At 42.7% G+C, this 25,469-nt stretch overlaps 1 protein-coding gene across 4 annotated transcripts in view; it reads left to right on the top strand.

Moving 5' to 3' along the window:
* ABLIM1 (actin binding LIM protein 1) overlaps positions 1-25,469 on the top strand; it is a 194,582-nt gene that overhangs the window by 129,751 nt on the left and 39,362 nt on the right. For 3 of the 4 annotated variants that reach the window (XM_052660978.1, XM_052660980.1, XM_052660979.1), the window contains 3 exons: positions 10,263-10,350; positions 13,738-13,796; positions 17,275-17,358. In XM_052660978.1, the coding sequence (XP_052516938.1) occupies positions 10,263-10,350; positions 13,738-13,796; positions 17,275-17,358 (231 nt within the window). Of the gene's footprint in view, positions 1-10,262; positions 10,351-13,737; positions 13,797-17,274; positions 17,359-20,530; positions 20,579-25,469 lie in introns of all 4 variants that reach the window. The other variant, XM_052660977.1, reaches the window with a different exon arrangement.

Genomic DNA, 25,469 nt, shown 5'->3' with positions numbered 1-25,469 from the left:
CAAGAGAATTGAACCTGTGTCCACGGACCTGGGATGTTTCCTAGTTGTGACACTTAGCTGTGTGCCTTTGGTTTTGGCACAGCAAGTCATTTGGCCTCTGAGCCTAGGTTTCATCACTATAAAATAAGAATGATGTCACCTACTTCAAAAGTTCAGAGAAAACTGCAATTAAATACTGTGCATGAAAGCACATAACCAAAGAACCAAGCCTGAGAGATTCCTAGTAGTGACACTAAGGTTAATGTCATAGCCCAGGTTTTTATTCCGACTTCCCGTGAGTTCCTCAGCAAGTTACTCAGTCTCTCTGCAATTCTCTCGTATACAGAATAATAGTGATCCCTCTGAAGAAAGAGAAATGATTTGATTAGCACATTAGACAATTGTTTTCTTATCCTTTTGAAAATGTTCAAGTCTTTGGACAACTGCTATCAGTTCAATACTGCACACATATGCAGGTATATTTTGTTCTGCAAAAAAAAAAAAAAAAAAATCTTTATTTTTCAATAACTTTCCAAAGGGATCTGTGCCCCCACCAAAGGAATGAGTGCACTCACGCCTTGAGGTAAATAGTGGGTCTTCCCATTAGGTCTTTCCCCAACCCATCAATGTTGTCTTATTTTTTAATTGTCCTGTCTCTTTATTCTTTATTAAAGAACAGTTTACATACCATAAAATTCACCCATTGTGAGGATACAGTTGATTTTTATTACATTTAAGTGCTTGTGCAGCCATGAGCACAATGCAGTTTTACCACTTTGTCATCACCTCAGTTTGACTTTGCAGTCAGCCTTGCTCGGTCTTATTCCATCCCCCTTCCCAGCAAGCACCAGTCTACTTTGTGCCTCTTTCCTTTTGCCTTTCCTGGAAACTTCGTAGAAAATGGAATCATGCAATATGTAGTCTTCCACGTCTGGCTTCTTTCCCTGAACATCGTGTTATTGAGGGTCATCTGTGTTGTTGTATGTATCAGCGGTTTGTTTCTTTTCATTAAAAGCAGTAACTTTGCAGTATTCTCTTTTGTGAATGTTCCGCATTTTGTTTATCTGTTTAGCTGAGAGTCATTTGGATTATTTCCAGTTTGGGATTGTTATGAAGAACACTGCTGTGAACTTTTGCACATAAGAATTTTGTGGACCTAAGTTACCATTTCTTTTAGTTGGAAACCTAGGGGTGGAAGTTCTGGATCACTTGGTAGATTTACGTTCAGCTGTCTGAGAAACTGCCAAAGAGGTTTCCAGAGTAGCTGCACCACTTTTCATTCTCACCTGCCATTGATGAGGATTCGCCTTTCTTCATGTTCTCCTAACATGTGCTATGGAAAAGTCTTTCTCATGATAGCCATTGCTTTGTAGTTAGCTCATTGCATTGTAGTATTTCATTGAAGCTTTAATTTTATTAGCTTGACTGATGATGTTTAAAATATTTTCATGTGTCATACTCATATATCTTCTTTGGTGAAGTGTTGTTTAAATCTTTTGCCCACTTTTTAACTGAGTTGCGCAGCCTCTTATTACTGCACTCTAGTAGTTTTTTATATATTCTGGATGCTGTTCCTTTTTTAGAAATATGATTTGCAGAAATTTTTTCCAGTCTGTGGCAGGTCTTTCCATTTTCTTGATGTCTTTTGAAGAGAAAAGGTTTTAATCTTGACAACATCTGATTTATAATTATGCTTTCGTATAACGTCTAAGAAATCTTTGCCTGACCTGCAGTCATAAAGATTTTATGTTTTTTTCTAGTAGTTTTATCGTTTTAGCTTTTATATGCAGGTCTGTAATCTACTAGACATTAATTTTTGTATATGGTGTAAGGTAGGGATCTGATGGGACATATATATTCAGTTGTCTCATCAGTATTTATTAAAAGAAAACATCCCTTCTCTATCAAACTGTCATGATACTTTATTGGAAATCAGTTGACCATAAATGTGTGGGTTTATTTTGGAATTGTCTCTCCCATTACATTGACTTTTATGTCTATCTCAGTGCTGATACCATGCCATTTTGATTACTTGCAGCTTTATAAGTTTTGAAATCGGGTAGTTTAAGTCCTCTACCATTATCCTATTCTTTTTCCAACATTGTTAACTCTCCAAGGTCCTTTGCACTGCCATGTACATTTTAGGATCAGCTTCCCAATGTACAAATAATCTGGCTGGGATTTTGGTAGCGATTACACTGATCCTGTTGATCAATTTAAAGAGGCTGGTTAGGTCTTACAGGAATATACACATCTAAAGATAGCATTTATCTTGTACTGTTAAACTGCAAAGGCTACTTGGAAATTTTTGTACTGAGTTCCTTAGAAGGAGATAGTTCAGTTCAGTTCATTCACTTGATTGTGTCCAACTCTTTGAGATCCCATAGACCGCAGTATACCAGGCTTCTCTGTCCATCCAGCCCCCAGAGCTTACTCAAACACTTATCCATCGAATCAGTGATGCCATCCAACCATGTCATCCTTGGTCATCCACTTCTCCTCCTGCCGTCAGTCTTACCCAGCATCAAGGTCTTTTCCAATGAGTCAGTTCTTGGCATCAGGTGGCCAAAGTATTGGAGATTTAGCTTCAGTATCAGTCCTTCCAATGAATATTCAGGACTGATTTCCTTTAGGATTGACTGGTTTGATCTTCTTGAAGGAGATAAGCTCCTTGAAGGAGATATCTAGAAGGAGATATCTAGAAGGAGATAAAGACAGCAGCAATCACTTGCAAAAGGCCAATATGCGTTTCCACTGGAATATTGCAGCCCTTTTTATCCTTTTATATTCTGAGCTGGTCAAAGGGAACCAGAGCATTGGAGTGCACTTGTGGATATCTCTTCACACCATTTTGCCATCTTTTCTGGGGAACCCTCCCCCTGATAGTTGGAGCAGGGGCCACTGTTGGGGTTGTGGTTGGTGAGGGAGCGGGGCAGCAGGATGCTAGTCCTGCGCAGCCTGGCTTTGCAGACTTATGGAGAGCCCTCTGGGCTTCGTGCAAGCTGCCTGGGCAGACTGATTTATTCATCTTTGCCCAGGATCCAAACTTTGGGTCAAGGCACACCCTCATTATCCTGCCCAATCAGAATGCTGAATCAGGAAAAACAGCCTTCCGGAACAGGTGAGTGGTAACTTCGAGATCAAGCTAGTCCGGTTGCATTGGAAACCTCTCCCACTTCAAGGGAAAAAGCAGCAAATGCAAAGAAGGCTGAGTCAGCCCCACCTTGCCTTTCTTCAGGAGCAATACCAGGAACTAGTGTGGTTCTGCCTCTCTCCCCGCCCATACAGCTGCCAGGGAAGCAACATCCTTGTTGCTACCTTTGGCTTTCTCATCTACCAAGAGGTTTCCCCAGTTCATGGTGATCTGCATAGACTTATGTCAGCGCTTACAAAATGAAAGAAGCTGATCTCTGTGCCCCACCCTAGGGCCATTGAACCCATTTTTAAAAGTCTCTTAGGTGTTGCTTATGTGCAGTAAAGTTAGAAAACCCCTGATCTAGGCCAACACACTGACCTCCAAACGTTTGTGTGTCCTTAAATCTGAAAGCATCATCAACCAGAGCCGTGTTTGCAACAGTCTGAGGGGCTTCCCAAGTGGCGCTGGGGATAAAGAACCTGCCTGCCACTGCAGGAGCTGTAAGAGACACAGGTTTGATCCCTGGGTCAGGAAGATTCCCTGGAGGAGGAAATGGCAACTCATTCCAGGATTCTTGCCTGGAGAATCCCATGGACAGAGGAGGCTGGTGGGCTACAGTCCATAGCGTCACAAAGAGTCAGGCAAAACTGAAGTGACTTAGCATGCAGGGACAGAAAAGCAATTTGTTTCTTTTTTGGGGTATTTTGAACACCATCTCTGAATCAAGTTAGATCTTTTTTAAAAAGGTCTACCACCCTAGACCTCGATAGTTTAACTTCCCCTGTGAAAATGACTTCATTCAGTGGCCTTTAGTCTACACCCTCCATTTTTCTCAAGGCTTTATAGAAGAAAAACTGCTTGGATATTTCCAGCCATCAGGGAAATCAGTGTGGAAGTTGCTTAGCTGCTCCAGAACTGAGGTTCCCCCTGTGAGTATCCCTTTGGGGCTTTTTGGAGGCAGTTTATGCAAGAGGAGGCCTGGAGTCAGTCAGTCAGGACTCACAGCCCAGCTCTGCTTTGTGGAAGCACTGGGAGCTTTGGAGAAATTGTTTGCTCTGAGTTTTCATTTCTCTGAGCGTTTCATTGTTCGAAGAACACGGTTGTAAAAGAACACGTCCCTCACAGGGCTGTGTGAGACCTGTCACTCAGAGCAAGCCCTATGGAACCGCAGCCCATGGTTGAGGTTCACAGCCTGTGGCTAATTTAGAATCAGGAAACCTTGCCTTTCTAGTGACAATTGTATGTGGTCATTTTTTAACCCAGTGAGACCAAAGTGGCCCATTTTCTCTTTTGTCCTCATCTACTGAGAAACTCGCTTCACAGCGAACAAGTTGGCCTGAGAGTGAAACCTTTTGATTTTTCTTTTCCTCTGAGGCTTTTGTTTCATTGTTTTCAGATCACAGCCTTCTCGATAAGCATCCGGAAGTCCTTTGGGGAAGGAGGTGTGGTCTGAGCTATAAATGGCTGAAGGCTGACTTCAGGGACCCTGTTCCATATCTCCTGAGCTGTATCAGGAGTAAAGTACTACAAGAGAAATGGTGGGGGGTAAAGGCGGAGAGAGAAACTGAAAAGGACAGTTAGCCATCCCAGAGCTAAGAGAATTATCTGTCAAGGATGGGGTCTGTAATCGCAGTTGTCTTTTCTGCCCACAGTGGTCTGTTATCCCAGCACAGGGCTTAGGGTACCAGAACTCCTCCTGGCTTTTAGAACTATGGGGTCTTTGGTTCATTTCCAATCTCTGCCATCAAGAAGGTCCTTTCTCTACCCAAATTGCTTTTTTTTGTCAACACTGCCATGTAAGCTTGGAGAGGGGTGGGATTTTACACAGAATCATAGAATCTTACAGCGGGGTGGGACTTGAAATTGTCTAGTCCAGGGTCGCACAGAGTCGGATACGACTGAAGCGACTTAGCAGCAGCAGCAGCCCTTCACTTTCTACAAAGCAAGGGCCAGGGCCTTGGAGACGGTAAATAGTGACATAATGGAGGTCTCGTGAATAAGAAATAAGGAAATGATACCCCAGTCTCCTGATTCGGAATCTTGTAGCCCTTTTCCTGCACCCAGTGTCCACAAGGAGCTCAGAGCTCCTTTCTCCTCTTCCAGATAGTAAGTTTCACAAATTTGGTGCCTTGCACCGAATTCTGCCTTGTAGCAGATGGTGTTTCCCCAGATGGAATTCTCACCTGTATGATAAAGTTTATACTCCAATTTAGAGATCAACTAAACAGAAATAATAACCGCAGAAGCGTGACTTAATTAGTGCTATTAAAGGCAAGCAGTTTCTAGCACTTTGTGTATGCAGGTGCTTTTATAAAACTCAACTAGAGTTAAGTGCCAGTCCGAATGTAGACTTTTTAATGTATGCGTTTTGAATGTGTGACAATAAATAATGTTGTAGTTTTTTAAGTAGCAAGGTACAAAGATGGATGAAAAGTCACCATTTGCCACAGGACTGTAGGAAGTCCCAAAGACACATCTGGTCTGTCAGGCTGGGGCAGAGCTGGAGTTGCAGGATGTGAGTCTGGGGTCAGGTACTTGGTAAGCATCATTTATGGAGTCACCTGTCACAGCAAAGCCGACACTGCTTGAGAAGTTTGCAATCAACAGCCTCCTCTCCACTTGAATTGTGGGCTCCTCTTCATTCTTCCATGGGTGCTGTTTAGTCTCATTTTGCTCATTATCTGAAATACTTTTCCTTCTTCTAAAAATGACTCTAATTTAAATGCTTTGGATTCAGCTACATCTGTTTTTTTTTTTTTTTTTTTTGGTTACTTTGCATATAACCCTGTCTGTGTTCAGCTCTGGTACTTTTCCTGGCCCTGCACACAGGGCTTGTCTGAGAACTGTCATGTAAGAAGAAGTGAAACACATGCGGGGTTGGGGGGCTCCCTTATCTCAAGCCCTCGACCCTGTGCCCTCCCCCCACCACCCCCAGGCCTGCACTGTGGCACAGACAGACTTTTGAACAGCTGTGCAGCTGCCCTTCGATTCTGGCTCACTGTATTTCCTGACATGTTCAGCATCTGGGGATGAAGCAAGTACACAGGTCAAGACCGATGCCCCTGGAGTTACACTGGCAATGTTTCTCAGCAGTGCTTTTACTAATGATTTGCAGAGCGGAGCCCTGCCACAGGGGCCCTGCCTGAACCTCCCACCTATCTTGTGTGACAATTCATGTAATAGCTACTCCCCCGTGCCTGTCCTTGGGCAAGGGTGGCATCCAGAGAGCCTTTTATCAGCATCCCAGACCGCACTAGCAAGCCTTCTTTATGTGGATGGTCCTAGAACCACCTCTGTTCAGAAGCTCATTACGTCGTTTTCCTATTATTGTTTTATGCAGTGCATCACAGCATCGTCAATGTCATTCGATCGTTCACCCTGGCATCCCTGTGAGGTGGATACAGCCGTGAGGTACCATATGGCGATTAGCTATGATCCTGGTTAGGGACTCGCGCTCCAGAGTCAGACAACATGGGTTCGCACCCTGGCCCTACCACTTTCTAGTTGTGTGGCCGGGGACAAGTTTACTAAACCTCTCCAAGCCTCAGCTTCCTTATCTGGAGAGTGGGGAGTAATAACCTCAGTAGGTTCTTGTGAAACGAATGCCTGAATGTTTATGAAGTATGGAGAATAGCGACTGACACCGAGTCATCACAATAAAAATGTTCCCTTTTACTGTCCCTGTCGCTATCAACTCCATCGTCTCTACAACAGATTTTCCAAGAGTCTGTGGTTTGCCCAAGATCACGTAACGACTCCAAGAGACAATGGACTTTTTTCTTCTTCGTTTTTATTTCCTTATTACGCAGTAACATAAGAACGAATTCTTGTAAAAGATCAAAGCAATACAGAAACACATAAAGGAAGTTGTTAGGTTCCCACCTCTACTCTTTCCTCTTTCTCCACAAGGAACCACAGAAAACTAATTGGCGTGCATTTGCCCCACCTTCTCTCTGGGCAGGACACACACATAGAAAATCAATATAAATATATGTATATATATAATGTGTGTGTGTGTCTTCTTAGGCTTAAACAATAATAGCTGTGCCTGACTTATAGGACTGGTGGTCAGTGTTGGCGAGAGTGGGGCATGCCAGGAAATATACTAGTCCTCTCTCATCGGCTTCATGAGATAAATGCTATTAGTCTACCCATTTTATAGGTGTGGAAGTGAAGGTTAGAGAGATTGCCGCCTTCATAGAACCACATAGTGCTGAAACTGGATTTCAATCCAGTCAGGCTTACCCAGTATCTCCACACTTTTGACCACAGCTGTATGTGGCCGTATCATAGGTATTGTGTTTCTGTTTGAGTTTTTTCCCTTATTAGTTTGAACTCTTTCCATGTAAGTATATGTAGGTTTACTTCATCCTTTTAATAGCTATATATGAGTCAATATTTTGTTTCACCACTTTCTTATCTAGGCTTCTGTTTCCTTGTTCTTTGCCGTTATAAATAATCCCACACCAAATATCCTTAATACTTTTGGACACAGGTGTGAGAATTTCTGTAGAGTGGCTTTTACACGTGGAATTGTTCATCAGGGAGTAGTGTGCACACATTGAATTTAAATAAGTATTGCTTTCCAAAAGGAATTTTGCTCACTGACAGTATGTGAGAAGGCCTGTTTTCACGCTAGTCTTTTTTTAATAGAATTATTTATTTATTTTTGGCTCCACTGGGGTTGTGTTGCTACGCACAGACTTTCTCTAGTTGGAGCAAGTGTGGGCTGCTCCCTAGTGGGGGTGCACAGGCTTTTCATCGCGGTGGCTTCCCTCGCTGCAGAACACAGTCTGTAGAGTGCATGGGCTTAGTTGCCTCATAGCATGTGCAGTCTTCTCAGACCAGGGATTGAGCCCGTGTCCCCTGCATTGGCAGGTGGATTCGTAACCACTGGGCCACCAGGGAAGTCCCTCACCTTAGTCTTCTTTTTATCTTTGCCAATTTGCTGAAGAAAAATCCTCTTTTTCTAAACAGTGTTTCCATGATTCCTGACGGGGTTGAGCTAATTCTTTATTTTCAGGGTAATCTATATTTCCTCCAGAAATTGCCTTCTGCCTATATTGCCATTTAGTTTTCATTGTAGAGGCTTGTTGTATATTTTGGAGAATAATCTTTTACATTTTTCTGCATTTTTGTCTTCTGTGTAAACTTGTAAAATTTGCCTGTCAGTTTACATAAAAGAAACTCCTGTTCGTATTTTGATTGAGAATTTGTTGCATTCAGAGGTTCATTTTACATAATTTGGCAACTTCACGGTATTTATTTTTTCCTGCCATAAATACCATATGTCTCTATTTAAGTCTTTCATGCCCATCAGTTAAATTCAACTGTTTTCCTTGTGTAGATCTTGCACTGAAATATTTATTTACAAATGGGGACCTGTTTTCTCATCACCTAGACTTAATTTGTATTGTTAATGAATAGAAAAACTATTGGTTTTTACATATGTGTTAAATTTTTATCTAGCTACTTGACTGAACTCTTTTATTAGTGACCTTTGTACTTATTTCTTGTTCTTGATCTATCACATTGGCTAGGAAAAACAGTAAAGAAAAACACTGGTGAAAGTGTACATCTCTGCCTGCTTCCTATCTTTAATGAGAATGTCTCTAACATTGCAGCACTAAATATGGTGGGACCAGTTTATCAGCGTGCAGAAATTTCTATTGCTAGCTTACTGAGGGGTGTGCCTTTCACTGCAGACTACACCAGACTCCTGTCAAGGGGTCTTAGTTGTCTCCTCTACATTTTCCTTGAGAATTCAGAGATTGTCCTCACTGCCTGGGACCTCCCAGCATTAATCTCCCAGCTGACTCAACAGTGTTTAGCACTGAGTAATATTTGCCCTCTTCCTCCCTTCACTCACATGGGACCCTGGCTGGCCCAAGGCAAAGAGCCACTTTGTGTTAACATATCCTATACCCTTCCCCCCACCCCCCAGATAAATAAATAATGCTGTATGGATAAGAACAAAATTCCACTTCTGGAATTTTCTGGCAGGCACCACTGAAAAGAATTCATTCCTGGCTTCTAGTTTTAAATAACTTCCACTTTTTTTCCCCACTGCGTTATCTTGAGTAGCTGACCACCATTTCACACTCCAGTGGCCAAGTGGTCTCATAGTTCGTACAGGAGGGTGTGAGAAAGAAATCACCACCTGACCTGACTTCCTGTGGCAATATCATGCAGGCACAGGGTGAAGCCACTTCTAACTCTAGGCTCTCAGCACTGCCTTCTGCACAGTTAATGCAAAAGAAGTGTTTTCACGGTTGACTGATGACAGGATTTAATTGCAGAGTACATTTGATAATTTTTAGGTGGTGAGACTTTCTGCTAAACTATGAGTGAAAGGATTTCATTTTGTCAGGCGTGTATTTGGAGCATGACTCTAATGTGACTTGGCACCTGTCTAGAGAATTGTCCCTGTGTCCAGTGACATTTGGCTTTGGGGAAGTCAGCACCTGCTATGATGGCATCTGTCTCATTTAAGAAAGTGACAAGTCCATGAATAATGCAGAGCTGCCTCAATAAAATGCCTTCTTCAGAAAACAATTAAAATGAGACATTGGCAGAAGATTACTATAAGCAGCAGAGAGGCAAGTTAGGGCTCTTTCCGAAATTAAAAAGCAGTGGATGATACCTTTTACTATGGTTTTCTCATCTTGATGTAAGCTGGGCAGATTATATTATTTTCACACTGTTTAGCTAGAAAAGGACCTGCTAAATAGGGTCCTTTCTTTCTATTGCTTTAATACAAACCAACATTGGCCTCCAACATCAATTTGGATGTTAATGTTTTTGAGGTGAACTTTTTGGGGAGATGGAGCGGACTCATGTCACGCACGTGGTGTGTAATTGGCAACTATCCAGGACAGCCTAAGCCAAGAGACCACTGGGTGCCAGAAACCCCAAGAGGCAAGGCAGCCCCACGTGGCAGACACGAGCACTGATCTTTGAGCCCCTCGTGGGGCCGATGCCATCGGCTTCAGCTTCTAGGGCTATTGGTATGAGAAGTTTGGTCAGTCAGGCAATTATCTTTCCCACCTTTAGGTTTTTTCTCTTTTCCTCGAATTGCCATGTGCAGAGAAGAGGCGGGGACAGTACCCAGCAATAGACTGAACATTTCCCACCTCTTCTTTTACAGGCGGGTGACAAGCATTACCACCCAAGTTGTGCACGATGCAGCAAGTGCACCCAGATGTTCACAGAAGGAGAGGAAATGTATCTTCAAGGTAAGGTGGTCTGGAGAGTGCAATAACCACCCCCCCACCCCCCCCTCGCGGGGAGAGAAAACCGGGCTATGCTTGTTTGTTTTTAAGAGAAGGAGGCATTTCATTAGCTGCAAGGCTACCCAGATCCCAAATGAATGTAGCCAAATGTGACCTCATCAGTTAGTATTAATCAGCCAACCAATTGACATGCTGGCAGTGAGCCCCTGAGGCTGTTAACAAACGAGTGGATTGCTTATGGATGAATGGATTGAACTTGATGCCATGGAGATAAGGCAAGAGGAAAGATCAGCTAGGCCTCCTCCCACCCAACCCCCAGGAATATGCTTGGGAAACAAAAGATGGAAAGAGGAAATGAATGTCTAGAAATGTTACATACTGGATGGTTATAATACTTGGTTTTTTCTCACTTTACTATCCTGGGAGGATTTAGGGGGGCCTCCCAGTATGCTCTTATCCAGGCTTTTAGGAAGAAGAAAATCTCATATTTGGTGAATTACATCACAGATGTACTTCATCCCATGAAGATGAGATCGCTGTCATAGTGAAGGAGAGAAGGCCAGAGAGTGAGAGTAAACACACCCAAAGTTCCTGATAGAGAAATTAAGAATTTTCTGATGCCAAGGAAGTGCTCATTACCAGAGGGCCATTCAATTTTTTTTTAATGAAAATAATTTTGAGAAATTTTCCCTATGTACAGCTATGATTAGCTTTTATCTCCTCTAAAATTCTGAAGCTTTTCAGAGAGTTTTGGGGAAGGATTCTCCTCTAGTCAAACAGTACCATCTGTGCAAGCATTTTACTATTTTTAGCAGGAAAGAGTCATTAAATAGACAAGGGCTGATCAGTAAAATTAGCAAGAATATAAGAGCTATTGCTTGTTCAGTTTGCTAATTACTAGTTCTCATTGGCCTTTTCATGTCATTTCTTCATCTCTGCACGTAACACTATGTGTAGTTTTAATGAATGGTTTGCTTTGCTCTTGATTTTTGTTTTTATGAAACTAAGAAAAATCTCCAGAAACGATTCTTGAGTATTAGATCAAAGCTCTGGCTGCTCTCCCCTTAAAGAACGCTAGCTGTGTGAGAAATTGACAACGCAGACATCCTTTTTAGCTTTAGAATGATTTCTCTGAAAAAATTACAGTGGAAAATCTCACTGAATTTTAAAGGGCCTGATGAAGGCAAGTGACAAGCCCCAAATCTGTGGTCTCATATGGGCTTTGTATGACACGTTTCCCCCCAGGACAAACTGTGAATCCTTGAGAGCAATAGACAGGTGTCACTTTACATGTTCAGCATGGAGCAGATTTATTCTTTAGTTGGTCTCCAGGCTCTGTTTTAGATCCGAATGTGTCAGTTACAGCACTCACCATCAAAGACCCAAGAGTGGTTATCACCCCATGAGTGTCTGCTAAGAACTGAGACTCAGGGCTCTGGGCTCACCTCTGTATGTTCACATAGTTCTGCAAGCTGAGTGAAGAGGGTGATTTCAGGCTGTGCACAAGTACAGCACGTTCATACTGTAGATAAACAACCCTGGTAATTTGGGCTATATGCCAAATTTGAGCATCGTAAATCTCTCCTGGAGTTGGGCTTTGGTGTTCTCGCCTGTGCTCCCGGCACATCCTTGAACAGTGAGCAGTTTCATCTTCCCCAGCATCTCATGTTCTCTCTGGCTTGCATTCCCTGTGTGTCTGACCTCTGGAGGACAGTTCAATGCCTTGTGCACCCCTAGGGTTCTGGGCCAGGATGTCCACTCAGTAGAACCTCGACAGTGCACCCTGCTCCTGCTTCCAGCCCTGTTGCCCACCCTACCTCCCCCCGGCTCTCCACATTAAGAGGATTTCCGTGCTTTGAAGCCAGCCTCAGAGTAAAAGCCAGTGCTGAATGGACTATGTGTCTGTCTGGCTTTGGTTTGATTTTTTGGCCCTGGGTTAAGCGAGATAGAAATGACTGCTAAATAGGGATTAAAGTATTATTCTGATATAAAATGTATTTACACTGTCATCAATTTAATAGTATTTTTAGCTCAGTGGTGTAAAATAATTCAAGAGTTATTTTAATTTGATAGCTTTTCAGGAGAGAAAGAGTTCAACAGTGAAATGTAAAACATAAAATATTCATACAGAGACTCATATTAAGTTTATATCATTGACATTGTCCTGCGCAGACAACCTCACGACTCTTTTAACAATTTAAATGTAGCCAGAATAAATTTACAAATTTAGGCAAAAAAAACTGCTTTCAACTTAGTAACTGTTTGCTCAAGTCTTTTTAAGTCCCTCTTCAAATTCTTCCACCATTCCCACATTTAAACATATTATTGCATGAACATAGGACTTACATATAGACCTTAGCCATGAATGACATACATTGTATACCTAGGCAAAAAAAAAAAAAAAAAAAAAAAAAATTGCATAGGCAGGCATTGAAATCTTATAAGAAAAGAGCTTTCTATTGGATATAAGTGTTTTGCTTAGTTCTGTGATATTGGTACCATCTAAGAAAACACCTTAAATTCCTATATAGTGAGTCATTGACCCAGGACCAGAAAACAACACTTAAATAATAACTTCACTTCACTAGTTTAAAAGTGGAGACCTTTTTAAAGTTAACTAAAAGGTTAAAAGTTAAAGGAAAACTTGTGGATTTGTAATGTAAGTTTCAAGCTCTCTGCTAGTTGGATTGATTTCCTGTGTCTATGTAGGTAACTGTATAATTGAAGCAACAAAAAAAAAATTGGTGAGTTTTGCTTCTGGATATAGATGATCTGGTTTGACTTTATTGCCCTCATCTAAATTGCTTGGTTGTTTTGATGTTATGTAAACATGGCTTATGGCTTATATTTCTGAAATTAAAAGTAGATATTGGGAAGTACACAGACATTACTTTTAAAGAAAAATGAAAGTGAAAAATGAAACTTAGTTGCTCAATACGGACTCTTTGTGACCCCATGGACTGTAGCCTGCCAGGCTCCTCTGCCCATGGAATTCTCCAAGTACTGGAGTGGGTAGCCTGACCTTCTCCAGGGGATCTTCCCAACCCAGGGACTGAACCTGGTCTCCCACATTGCAGGCAGATTCTTTACCATCTGAGCCACCAGGGAAGTCCCCAAAGGATAATGATAGCATTTGAAAAAAAAAAACAACACTGCCCAGTTGAGAACTAAATGTCTCTTTCATCAAAACACTCTTGTGCCAAATGAGTGGTCTCTGTGGTCTAGGATTATAACTGTTATAGAACAAGCTCAGACTAGATGCAGAAAACTCACCTGGAATTTGAGCTATCATGATTCACTTGGGCACAGGGCCTCTCTCAGAAGTTCTGTATAATAGGACTGTGGCTGCTTTCCATTTCCTTCATTCTTAGATGTGCGTTGTCTTTCCAGGTTCTACCGTTTGGCATCCCGACTGTAAGCAATCGACCAAGACTGAGGAAAAGCTGCGGGTAAGGAAGGCTTTGGCACTGTGATGCCAGACATACTTGCTGTCCATTGTGTCTACGGTCACTGATTCTTGGGACTGCAGTTTGGGTGAAATTGCTTCTTAGGACTTTTTTCCCCCTTCTATCACAGACCAAGTAGAAAGGCCATTTGGCCAGAAAAAGAGGTTTCCTCCTACCTGCCATTGACGGTGATTCTTGTTTCAAATGCTTGTGTTAGACAAAATAAGCCTTGCTTCATGAATCAGGTTCTTAGGAAAGCATTCAGGGGGAAAAGTCAAGTTCTGGGTCCAACATCTGGTGACCCCCTCACCAGAATTTTTCTGTACTTCATCCATCACATCACTCAATCCAAACTCTGCAGCCATTGCTCAGCTCTTGCTACATTTGATTGGCCTCTCAAATCCAAGTTCACCAAGTAGCCTCCATCTCCAAAAGCTGATGCTTTGTTAGATAAAAAAACCTTTGGGGAAAATCATGATGAGCTCAGACGAGTCAGTGGGAATAAATATTCTTGATTGTTTTTGGAACTGAAACCTTAGGTAGCATCAAAATATTTTCAAAACTCCCTGGAACATGGATCACATGGAGGATAGACTCTATCTCTCACCTGTTTTTCCTTTCTTTCCTTTGGTTTTTTAGCATTTCTCTTGATTCTAAAGCCTCCTCTTGATCTTACTCTGTTCTCAGATCACCACCAGGAGACAATATTCTACCTGTTTCAGAAGCAAAGAGCTGTACACAGTTGCAAGGCCATGAACATGATCTGTTTCTTACTCAGATGCCCCCCGTTTTTCACTTGGGCTGTGAAGTATTTTTCAGAGCAGTAATCAGGCTAGACCCCAGTCCACAGTCCCTCCATTTAACTACCTTAGTGGTCCGCTTTGAAATAGCTGGACTATACCACCTGGTGTTTCAGGGAAAAGAATGGCTCAAATTTATTTTGGAAGCCATGCTATAGATGAGATGGTTAGGTAGCATAACCAACTCAATGGACATGAGTTTGAGCAAGCTGAGGGAGATAGTGAAAGACAGGGAAGCCTGGTATGCTGCAATTCATGGGGTCGCAAAGAGTCAGACATGACTTACCAACTGAACAACAATATTCTAGAATGTGGAATCATTTCTTCTTGATCTGCTGTTAGCAGGCACAGGTAGCTATATATATGATCCCCAGCAGTCACACGGCTGCTACATCAGTGTGGCCTGATCACTAACATGTCATTTGTGAAGGAGTGACTTGGCTTCAGAGAAATGATTATCAGGATCCCCGCCTTGTTTTTTTGGCCTGCCACCCCTGGGAATGACAGCTCGTATTTTCCTTTTTCAGTATCTTTTCTTTATTCTCAGTGAAGCTCTCGTCTGCTAGAAGCTCTGCTTTTGTCTTTTCAACTGGCATCTGTGAGATCAGATGGAGATATTTTGTCATTTGCATCATTTAGAAACTTGTCCCTTGCCTGTGACCCTGAATAAAAACGGATGTCTTAAAATTCAGTTAATATGAGCAGACTTTAAGTGGAGGGGGAAAAATCACTTTTTCTCAAAATAATGGAGTAAAGACCAGACAAACTGGAAAGGAACTTGTTCACCAATATTAGGATGATTTGCGGAGAAGGCAATGGCACCCCGCTCCAGTCCTCTTGCCTGGAAAATCCCATGGACGGAGGAGCCTGGTAGGCTGCGGTCCATGGGGTCGCTAAGAGTTGGACACGACTAAGCGACTTCACTTTCACTTTTCACTTTCATGTACTGGAGAAGGAAATGGCAACCCACTCCAGTGTTGTTGCCTGGAGAATCCCAGGGACGGGGGAGCCTGGTGGGCTGCCATCTATGGGGTCACAGAGAGTCAGACACGACTGAAGTGACTTAGCAGGAGCAGCAGGATGATTTGATCCCTGTTTCGACATAGAACTTCAGCCTAAGCATGTGTACCTAACCCTGTCATCTGTCAGTCAGACAGGTGCACACTGGAAGTTGCCAGACTCTGGGATTTTTGATGACTCATGGCTGCTTTGAAGTGGGTTATCGTTATAAAATACTAGCACCTTAAAGATAGTACTTATTGTCACTTTAATCATGTCGCTTTACGTCCGAGCCACCAAGAGTCATGCACTTTAGTCATAGGAATGCAGAGTTCACTGTATAACTTGTAGATGCTATCCCCAAAGCACCCTAGTAGCTAGTGGTCTGCACTACCTTTACAGTGTTGCCCTCAGTTGTTGAATAATCATTTTTATTTCATCCCTGACAAAGTCTTCTGGGAGACAGAGGAATGCTAACGAGGCCAGACTGAATGGAATGTGTCCTTTCTCTGTAAGGATTGCTTGAGTTTGCAGACTGTGCTACTAAAATGGTTTCTAAAAAATCAACCCTCTTGATCGCATCTTGATGGAACTCTTTGGATAAGATTATGAAAACAACTAGTGAGATACTTCCACTCATTCTGGCCAAGAGGAGCTGTAGTTTTTTCTCCCTTTAGTGAAACTTTTTTCTCTTAAAGCTAGTGTTTACCACTTGGGAGGTCGGGCCAGCCCCCAGCTCACTCACCAAGTAGTGAGGATGATGTACCTCTAAAGAGATGAGGTTCTGACGCACCCCAAGTGGGGTGCATGTTGACGCTGGTGGGATTTAAAAGAGGCTAGATTTTGAAGGCACAACTCTTGTACTCTCTTAAGGGTGTGTCTATGGAGGACAGCCTTGAGCCAGGATTTTCAGGCCTTTTTCCCGGTGTCACATCAGTTCAGTTACCATAGCAAAATGAAAATGTTTTAAGGATCTTTCAACAACCCCACTGAGTAATCCACATTCTCCAGATTTCAAGAACTTGTGGGGTGTTTGTAATAACAGACTCTCAAGAACATCTGTCAGTGGCTTCACTGGCTTCTAACTCTTCATATGTAAGAATATTTCAGCCAAAATAAATGGAAAGGAATGATGGGGAGGGGGGAAGGTTGGAACATAGGTAAATATACTGTAATGTAAAGACTGGTTAGGGAATTCCTTGGAAGTCCCATTGTTAGGACTCGGCACTTTTACTGCTGAAGGCATGGATTTAATCACAGATCGGAGAACTAAGGTCCCTTAAGCCACGTTGGGTGGCGAAAAAAGAAAGAAAATGAAGACTAGTTACTATGCTTTCAACATGGACCTTAAAAACACACACACACCCCGACTAAAGTGATTCCACTTCTTTGTTGTGTCCAACTCTTTGTGACCCCATGCACTGTAGCCCACCAGGCTCCTCTGTCCATGGGATTTTCCAGGCAAGAATACTGGAGTGGGGTGCCATTTCCTCTTCCCAGGGGACCTTCCCGACCCAGTCTCCTGCATTGGCAGGGGCGTTCTGTACCACTGAGCCACCGGGGGAAGCCTCATGTTGCTTATCACTTATCAGATTAGTTTTCCTGAAGGTTTTTTGCTGATAGTGTTTCTGAGTCGAGGCTCTTTCTTTCTTCATTCTTCCGTTTTCCATGTTTCATGACAGCCACCAAACGTCCGTCGATCTCCGTCTGATTTCTTTTATCCCAAAAGTCTAATTCGACGCACAGGACGGTCCCCGTGTCTGCAGGTTGGCACCGTGTCTGAGCTGAGGCTTGGGGCCTACTGCGCTGGGGGCCCCAGGCTTCTGTCGCTTTCCCTCCCCTTGCTGCTTTCCCCACATAACTTCTGGGCTCCCATAGAGGCAGATGCTTTTTCTCACCCCACGGAGTGCATCTCACATTCTGATTCCGGCTGTTTCCTACTCTAGACAATGTTTTCATTTAGAGTGGTGGCTAAAGCATTGTCTTCAGGACAGCGAGCACACTGGAAACCACTGTTTTGGTCCTGTACTCACACATTTGTTCGCTGAACAAATATTTGCCAAGTACCCAGGTACAGTAAGGAAGAAAAGACAGGTACATGATTATTAAAAGATATTGAAACATATCACAGCATATGGATCTTAAAGATCAAGGCAGGTCAGGTGAGGGAAAGGAGCTCAAGGGGTGCTTCCTGGGAGAAGTGGTCTTTGAGTTGAGTTTTAGAGGCTGGATAGGATTTGAACACATAGAGATGATGAGAAAGAGGTGGGCCTGACGAAAAGAGCAACAGAAGCGTGGAGGTGGGGAAATGCAGTACTTGGGGAAGGAGAAGTTTGGCTCGAGGAAGGAGTGGCAAAGTGGAAAAGGGAACAAATAAGACTAGCTACAGCTTTGCAGAGGCAAGAAACTGACCTACACTCTCAATGGCTCTCCTTAAGAATCCCTGCCAATCCTTTCCATCTTACAGATGGAGAGACTGAGACCCTCACAGTGAACTAACTTCCCCAGAGTTCTCCCAGTGGTAAGTGGAAGAGCTAAGATTGGAGCTCGGGTCTCTCTGAGCTGGTAATTCCTGTTCTTTCCACTGTCCTACAAGGGGAGAGTGAGAGAGAGACCTGGGAAGACACAAAGAGGAGAGCCTGAAATACTGGCCAAGTCTGATGGTGCCCAAGGAAGAGACAGGGTGTAAGAGCGGCACCAGCTTTCCAGAGCATCCTCCGGAACCTGGGAGAGTCTTCAGCCAGCTCTCCAGATGAGCAGTGAGGCAGGAAGGAGACTGTGTTCCCTGCACACGCTTGACCTTCTTTCGGGGCTTCTTAGCATCAGTTGAAACTTTGGCCCGTTAAGTTACAAGTGGCTTTCCACGGCCCCAGCTCTGTCCAGATGAAACCCATTGTGTAGCTCTGTTGACACTCAGGGTTGCGACACAGCTCTTTAGTCTGGGCCCGATGCCTGTGCCTGTTCTCTGCGTCTGCCAGAACTGCACGATGGCCCAGGACAGTGTGGGCTTGGCTCCTTTCATTAAAGCTGTACCTGTTTTCTTTAAATGATTTGAAAGATAGTTAGAAGTACAGAGTTTCAGAGGGGAAAGAAACCTTTTAGACATCAACCCCTGAAAGGTGTTGCAGGTCAAAAGGAGCAACACTTAAATGTAGATTTCAGGCCCTGAGTGATTGGCCCATGAAGCTGGGTTACATTCAACTTATATTTTTCATATAATCTTCATCTATCTTAAACCTTTGGCTCCAATAGCAGAGTTTCACATACAGTTAACGTATAGGGTCACTAATCCAGAGGAACAGCCAGAAATTATTCCCATTGCAAGTAAGTTCTTAGAATTAGTACCTACTTGGCAAGAAATTGCTTTTTCAATAGCTTTTGGTTTTTCCCCTGAAAGTATGCTTTATAACTCAAATAGTGTTTTATTTTATTAGCCTGAGGCTATTGCCAAGTGATTCACTTTCATGACTTTAAGAAAAATACCATCAACTGTGAAATTTTTAGGTCTTCTCCAGACCCTTAAATTTAAGAGATGTGTGGTATCTTGAGAACTGGTTGGCTGGAGAAGAGAGAGCAAAAAGAAGAAAAGAGAGAAAGAGGTCTATTTTGGAAAACCTTCTCTCTTCCTACCCTGTTGTTAAGCATGGATATCTAATTCCCATTATCGAACCTTAAATATCAGTAAAGTTAACTGAACCCTGTCACAGAAAGGTATAAATCACTTGGGGCCTGGCTGAGAAAATGGGCCATTTGACAAGCTCTTGCTTCACCCATTGGCCATCATGCCTTATCAAAACCCTTGACAAGCCTGAAAATGCCAAAGCAATTCTCAAGCCACACAGATACTTTGATCTTTTAAATACTGTTGACTACGCAGCAGTTCATTTCACCAGATAATATCAAGCACCTTTAGTGTTAGATAAACTGTACCCCTTGCAGGGACTTTCAGCACTTCATGCCCTAGAAATAAGCCTGGTTTTATTGTGGAGGAAGGTCATTTTATTTTTCATTTTTTGAAATCTCCTCTTATTTCCTTTTGCTGAATTACAGGTAAAAGAAAATGGTGAGGAAAAAAATTACCAATTTGGCCAAAAAGTTCATCCCAGTTTTTCTGCAAGATGTTATGGAAAAAAACCCAAACAAACTTTTTGGCCAGCCCAATAGAATGACCTAAGAAAAATATATTCCGGTTTCGCTTACTTGGAAGAGTTTTATAAGGAAAGCAAATTTTGTTTACAGGGAAAGGTCGGTAATTCATTATAAACAAACCACACAATATTTCCAGGACCAAGTTTGTAGTAATCTGGAGTGGATCACTTGCTTTCATTCTAAAAAGGGGCTTCTGTGCTGTGCCTTTGGAGGCTAAAGCATGAATGGCTGCCATCCAAAATGGGCATGAGTTTTTTTTCCTCTTCTGAAACTAACACTCACTGTGTTATAACGTATGCACTTGCGGACCCATAATATACCAAACAAATACTGCGTGTCTGTTTCTGCAAAGGAGCCAATTAGAGGCTGTAAGTATATCTAGAATAAGGAAATTATGCTATTGGTTACTGTATTATTAATGTTGCCACCAGACATACCACTTTATTCCCAGCTTTCTCTCTGTTCAGATATTTTATTCTTTTTGGTGTGTCTTTACAATTCATCAGAATGTATAGGTGTTAAGATTTATCCTGCACAATGAGGACTCTTGGCCATAGTAAAGGCTAATGGCGGTTGCACACCTGGTTCTGGAGAAGATACTGTGCCTTCACTACTCAGGGCACGGGTTGGATCCCAGCAGGGAACTAAGATCCTGCAAGCTGGTGGTGCAGCCGAAACTAAACCAAAAATAAAAGCAAAAACAAAAAAACCGAAAGGATTTCCTCTTTTGACTTAGCAGTGAATACTTAGTATGTGTTAAGCTTTTTTAAAGTATTCCTTCTTCTGCAGCTGTTATCACCTCCTTGTCTGGTGAACTTCGACAAAAACCCAAGGCAGGTACTGTCAGCCTTAGCAGCACTTCGTATAAGGTGTCAACTACCTTATATGAGTAGCGGTCCCGTAGGCGCTCATACGACCTCTCTGACCTGGGATCCAGTTGCCTGTAGTTCTCTCCCTTCTTAGAGCATGGCTTAGGACGAATGCAGCATAGATGAACATAGCTGTTACTCCCCAGCTCCTGCAGGGTGAGGGGAGGTCTGGGGGAAGAGGGCTCTCCAGCTCTCTGCTTCTAAGAAGGGACCAGGTGTGTGGGGCAGCCCACAATTGGAAATAAGCGAAAATGTCATTTCTCTGGTTAATTTCCAGGCAAAGCTCCGGAAAGTGTTTTTAATGATAAACATTTAAAGATGGATGAGGGCTGGGAAATTTCTCCAGTGTAATTTCATCCTGTGATTGTGCCTTCTGAAGTGTAGAGCAGGTGGGCAAAGTCAAGGGGTAAGAGAAATAGCAAGTGAAATGTAGTTAGAGAGTTTTTAAAAAGTTTTATACAGAAAACAAAAAGATGTGCATTTTTCAAGCATCTACTATTAGCAATCATATGTCATTTTTTCTCGTTGAAATGAACTACTAGTCTGGTGAGACCTCTCTTTGTTGATTTACTTCCTTCCTTTGAGGGAAAATAAAAAGCTTTTTTGAAACTGAAAGTAGGTATGTGAAGGTGTGCTGGAGAAATAAATGTAAATTTAGACACTTTCTTTATGAAAGAGTTTTTCTTGCATAAGCCACATACAACTAGAAGGTTCTAAGTGAAAAGTGAACCTTTTCACTTGTTGCCAAAATGAGGATTAAAGGTTAATCTGTTGGCAAAGTCCTTTGAAAGATCACAGACTGTTTATAATCCTTCTTATACCTACCTTGCTTTTCCCATGCTTTCCTCTACCTTCCCCACCCCCCAAAGATGGCATCAAAAGAAAAAACTGAATTTTTCCAACTGTGCTTTCAAGTTGTTTTTTTCTGTAAGGCATGAAGGAAAAAGTGAGAATAAGTAGATTGCATCTGCTTTAACAACTTCATCACAGGTCTATAGGTTTGGTTTTTTTCGCTCTGTAGAAGAGAAGTGGGAAGACCTTTGGGGATAAATATTTGGAATTATCTTCATTTATAATATAGGCAACAGGGTAATTGTGTCTATCATAGCTCTCATAGAGAATTCCAGAGACAAAGCCTGTTGACTCATTTGGGTTCTTGATTTAATTCAGTGAATCACTGTTGTGAACTTGGTTATCTGAATGGGATGAAACAGTAATTTAGATGAAATAATTGCATGTAAAGATCATCTGTAGAAATATGGATTATCTGTAACTTTGTTACCACCTGAAGAGGTGACACTAGAATTAAATTAATGATAAAGAAGAAACTGTCAGTGGAATTTGAAAGAGGGAAAACATGTCAGTAAGCTGTTGCTTTTGAGGTTAAGATGAGCCTTAATTTTGAGTGTGTGTATATGAGCTGTCATGTCAGAAGACAGCTCTATGCCTTTTGATGTTGAAGGCCATCAAACAATTAGCAAGTTGTGTATTAATTAGAAGGGAAACACAGCTAGAAGAAAAGGGGAACTTCAGTGATAAACAAGACGCTCATTTAAAATTCAGCATGTTTCTTGTCTTTCTTGTTTTAAATTACTCTCAAATTACATTTGCATTCAGGTCTTAAACCATTTGGGTTTCTTTTGTCATATGATGTAATATTAGGAATTGGCTCTTTTTAAATTAACACTTTAAAACACAGAGAAAATAAAATGCAACCTGTTTAGAAGTCTAGATGTTTAGAATTGAAATGTAAAATTCTAAATATTTAAGATTCAAACTCAAAAATAATAGTCCCACTTTTAGGAGTAACTTTTTTTTTTATCTTCACAAGAGAGAGACCGCTAACCTCTGCTGGTTGAGCAAATACCCCAGTGTGGGGAGCCATTAGGAACTGCGGCGTAAGTGGACCATCCCTGTGCACCATTTAACTTGGAGCACAGTTCACGAGGGCGCAGACCAGGAGTTATCCTGGCAGATCAGACAGGCCTGAGCAAGCTCTCTGCTATCCATCATGGAAGGGTGATAGGAACTAGGGCCTAGACGCCAGCTGGAGAAGTCGTTATCTTGGGAGGGTACAGATTCGTTCCATGGAGTTCTCAAGAAAGGGAAGGACATTTGTCAGCTCTGGGTGGGACCACTGCCCCATCCACTGAGACAGTTAACTTACCTGAGTTCTGATGGGAAGGTCTCCAAGGGTGAGAACTCGAGGGAAGTCTGGTCAGTGGAGCTCACATCCAAAATGACTGTCCAGTCATGAGGCGCAGAACAGAGTGAGTCCTGCCCTTCATTATTTGAGACGCTGGCAAGGAACTCCAGTCTCATGACAGCTGGCCAGAAAATGCTGGGTCTTCATCATGTGCGGGGCAAGGTGCTTGAAGCTTTGTATGTATTGTTTCATTTATCGCTAGGAAAGAGGTGTTGTATGTACCCTTTCCTCCATTCTATATGTAGATAAATTGAAGGGTAAGGAAGTTAAAGGGAAAACAATGAAAGAGTGAGAAAGAGAAGGAAAGGGAAGAAAAGACACTCATGTAATGTCACACAACCAATAGAGCCAATATATGCATCAAGGTATTAGACTCCAAAGCCAGCCTTTTAACCCCCCTAGATTATGCAATACAGAACTGTATTTTATCCCATTATTTCATTTTAAACAGGAAAACAAATTAGGACCACTATAAGAAAACAGGCAAGCAAGGGCGTAACTCAACCCATAAGCAAGATTCTGTGGAAGTAAAATTGACAGTAAGGTTAGGAGGTCAGAATGAAGCTAAAACAAACAGTGGCAAAGGCAGTGAAAGACAGCAAGTTCTGAACGTCCAGCACGTTGTACCTGTTTCTGAAATACACTAAGTGGTCTGAAGATACACTGGGCACAGTGATCTCAAAAGAGAGCCCGAGCAGCAGTGGGTTTGTTGAACGTTGGCTTGACTTCAAAAACTGACTGTGAAACTCTCAAGTCTTTAGTTTGCAGTCAGAGAAGCCAGGGCAGCTGGATGCAAATCGGAGGAGGCTCCAATCTGAAAACAGTGGAACTGGAGAAGAATTTTTGGATGTTAATACCTTTAGCCCAACAATGTTAAAACAGTAAATGACTAAGATAAATGCTTCAGAGAAAGCCTGTGTCACTCACAGCATGCTCAGTCCTGTGGAGAACGAAGAGAGAGAGAGAATGAGCTGGGGACAGGCTGGTTTAGCCGAGTATTTCTCCATCTCTGGAAGGGAGCGCTCAGGGCCCTTTCCTGATCCCTATGCGCCTTCTTCCCCAGCTGCAGTCCTATCAGTGTGCACAGTACATCAGGGAATGAAACACTTCAGAGCCACCCCCAGGTCCGTTGTTACAGGAAACACACAAAGGGTACCTGACCCACATTTTGGCAGAAATAAGGACGAGGAACGTGGGAGAGACCCCAAAGCTCAGCGAGCACTTTGGCTATTCACACAGCGTCCTCATGGCTTGTTAATGAAAACAAGCCATTGTCATAGCAACACCAGCAACCCCAAACATCTGACTCTCCTGGGGAACACCCTCTCCCACCCCAGCCCAACAGTGAGCTATTACAGGCTTCTTAGAAGCTTCTAAGTGGCAGTCAAAACATTTTCAGTTAGCATGCACTCTCTCCTGCTGGTTCATCTCCATATTTTTCTCCTACTTTCACCTCATTTGTCCCAAAGTCATGGTGATGAAAAGTAAATGGCTACACTTGCCCTCCAACGTGGGCAGAAAATTTAGTGCGGGGATTAAGAGCTCGAGCTCTGCCTTTAAAGTGTCTAGTTTCAAATCCTGACCCTTGCCCACCTGTGCGACTTTCCCGTCATTTAGAAAAAGGCATAAATGTTAGCAGAATGTTAGCAGATGTTAGCAGAATCTCCTTCCTGGGGTTATTGAGAAGATTAAATGAGAGCATACCTGGGGAGTGCTCAGCACAGGGCCTGCCACAGAGTAAGTGGGGAAGAAATGTTCAGTACTGCTAACCTCATGTTGTTGCCTAAGAGGCTTCATTACTGTATTGACTTTGGCAAATGTTCGATCCTGGCAACTTGAAGCTGAAGGACTGCCTGTAGTGAATAATTGCCTTCTCTGTCCATGGAATTCTCCAGGCAAGAATACTGGAGTGGGTTGCCATTTTCTTCTCCAGGGGATCTTCCCAACCCAGGGATTGAACCTGAGTCCCTTGCATTGCAGGCAGTTTCTTTACCACTGAGCCACCGGGAAGCCCAGTTATCCCACAGAGAGGGTTACTGGCTCAGCTTTCTGAAGTGGTCGCATCTCTTTTTATAGGAAGGCTGCACTTTGATGGTGTCCTTTGTATGTTTTGATTGGCAGATTGATCCAGGAGTTGGATTTTGGGAGTCCTGTTATTACGTGAATCCTTTCTTTTGTAACATATTCAGATGTGGGGATTCTATCATCTTGAGATACTCCTGTGATTGGAAAATTGTCACTTGAGGAGGAAAGTGCTTGTACAAGGAGGGAGGGCCAGAAGGGTCGAGCCTGGCTCACCCCCACTGTGCCCTGCCCACTTTCTCCACCCCTTGCCACCCTTTTGTCTCAGAGACGTCAGGGACGCTGGTGAGAATGACTGATCCCACCCCTCCAGTGGATTCTTACTGTCAAAGCAGGTCCAAGCACTGCCTGCCTCAAGGTGACCAGGTGGGCTTGCTTTCCTTGTTTCAGATGTGAGGTCCATAGTGATATAATATCCTGGTTTTTAGAGGGGATTGTAGGGACTCAGTTATATTCACATCAGGATACCAAAATATCAGCAGAAACAGTATTCCTAACAGATCTATAAATCATCCTCTCCAAGAAATAACTGCATGGAAGGGAGAAGCCTTCCAAGACCAGGCCTTTGGTG

This window comes from Budorcas taxicolor, chromosome 23 (genome assembly GCF_023091745.1).
Source record: "Budorcas taxicolor isolate Tak-1 chromosome 23, Takin1.1, whole genome shotgun sequence".
Lineage (NCBI taxonomy): Eukaryota > Metazoa > Chordata > Mammalia > Artiodactyla > Bovidae > Budorcas > Budorcas taxicolor.
This window is presented reverse-complemented; position numbering and strand designations above follow the sequence as displayed.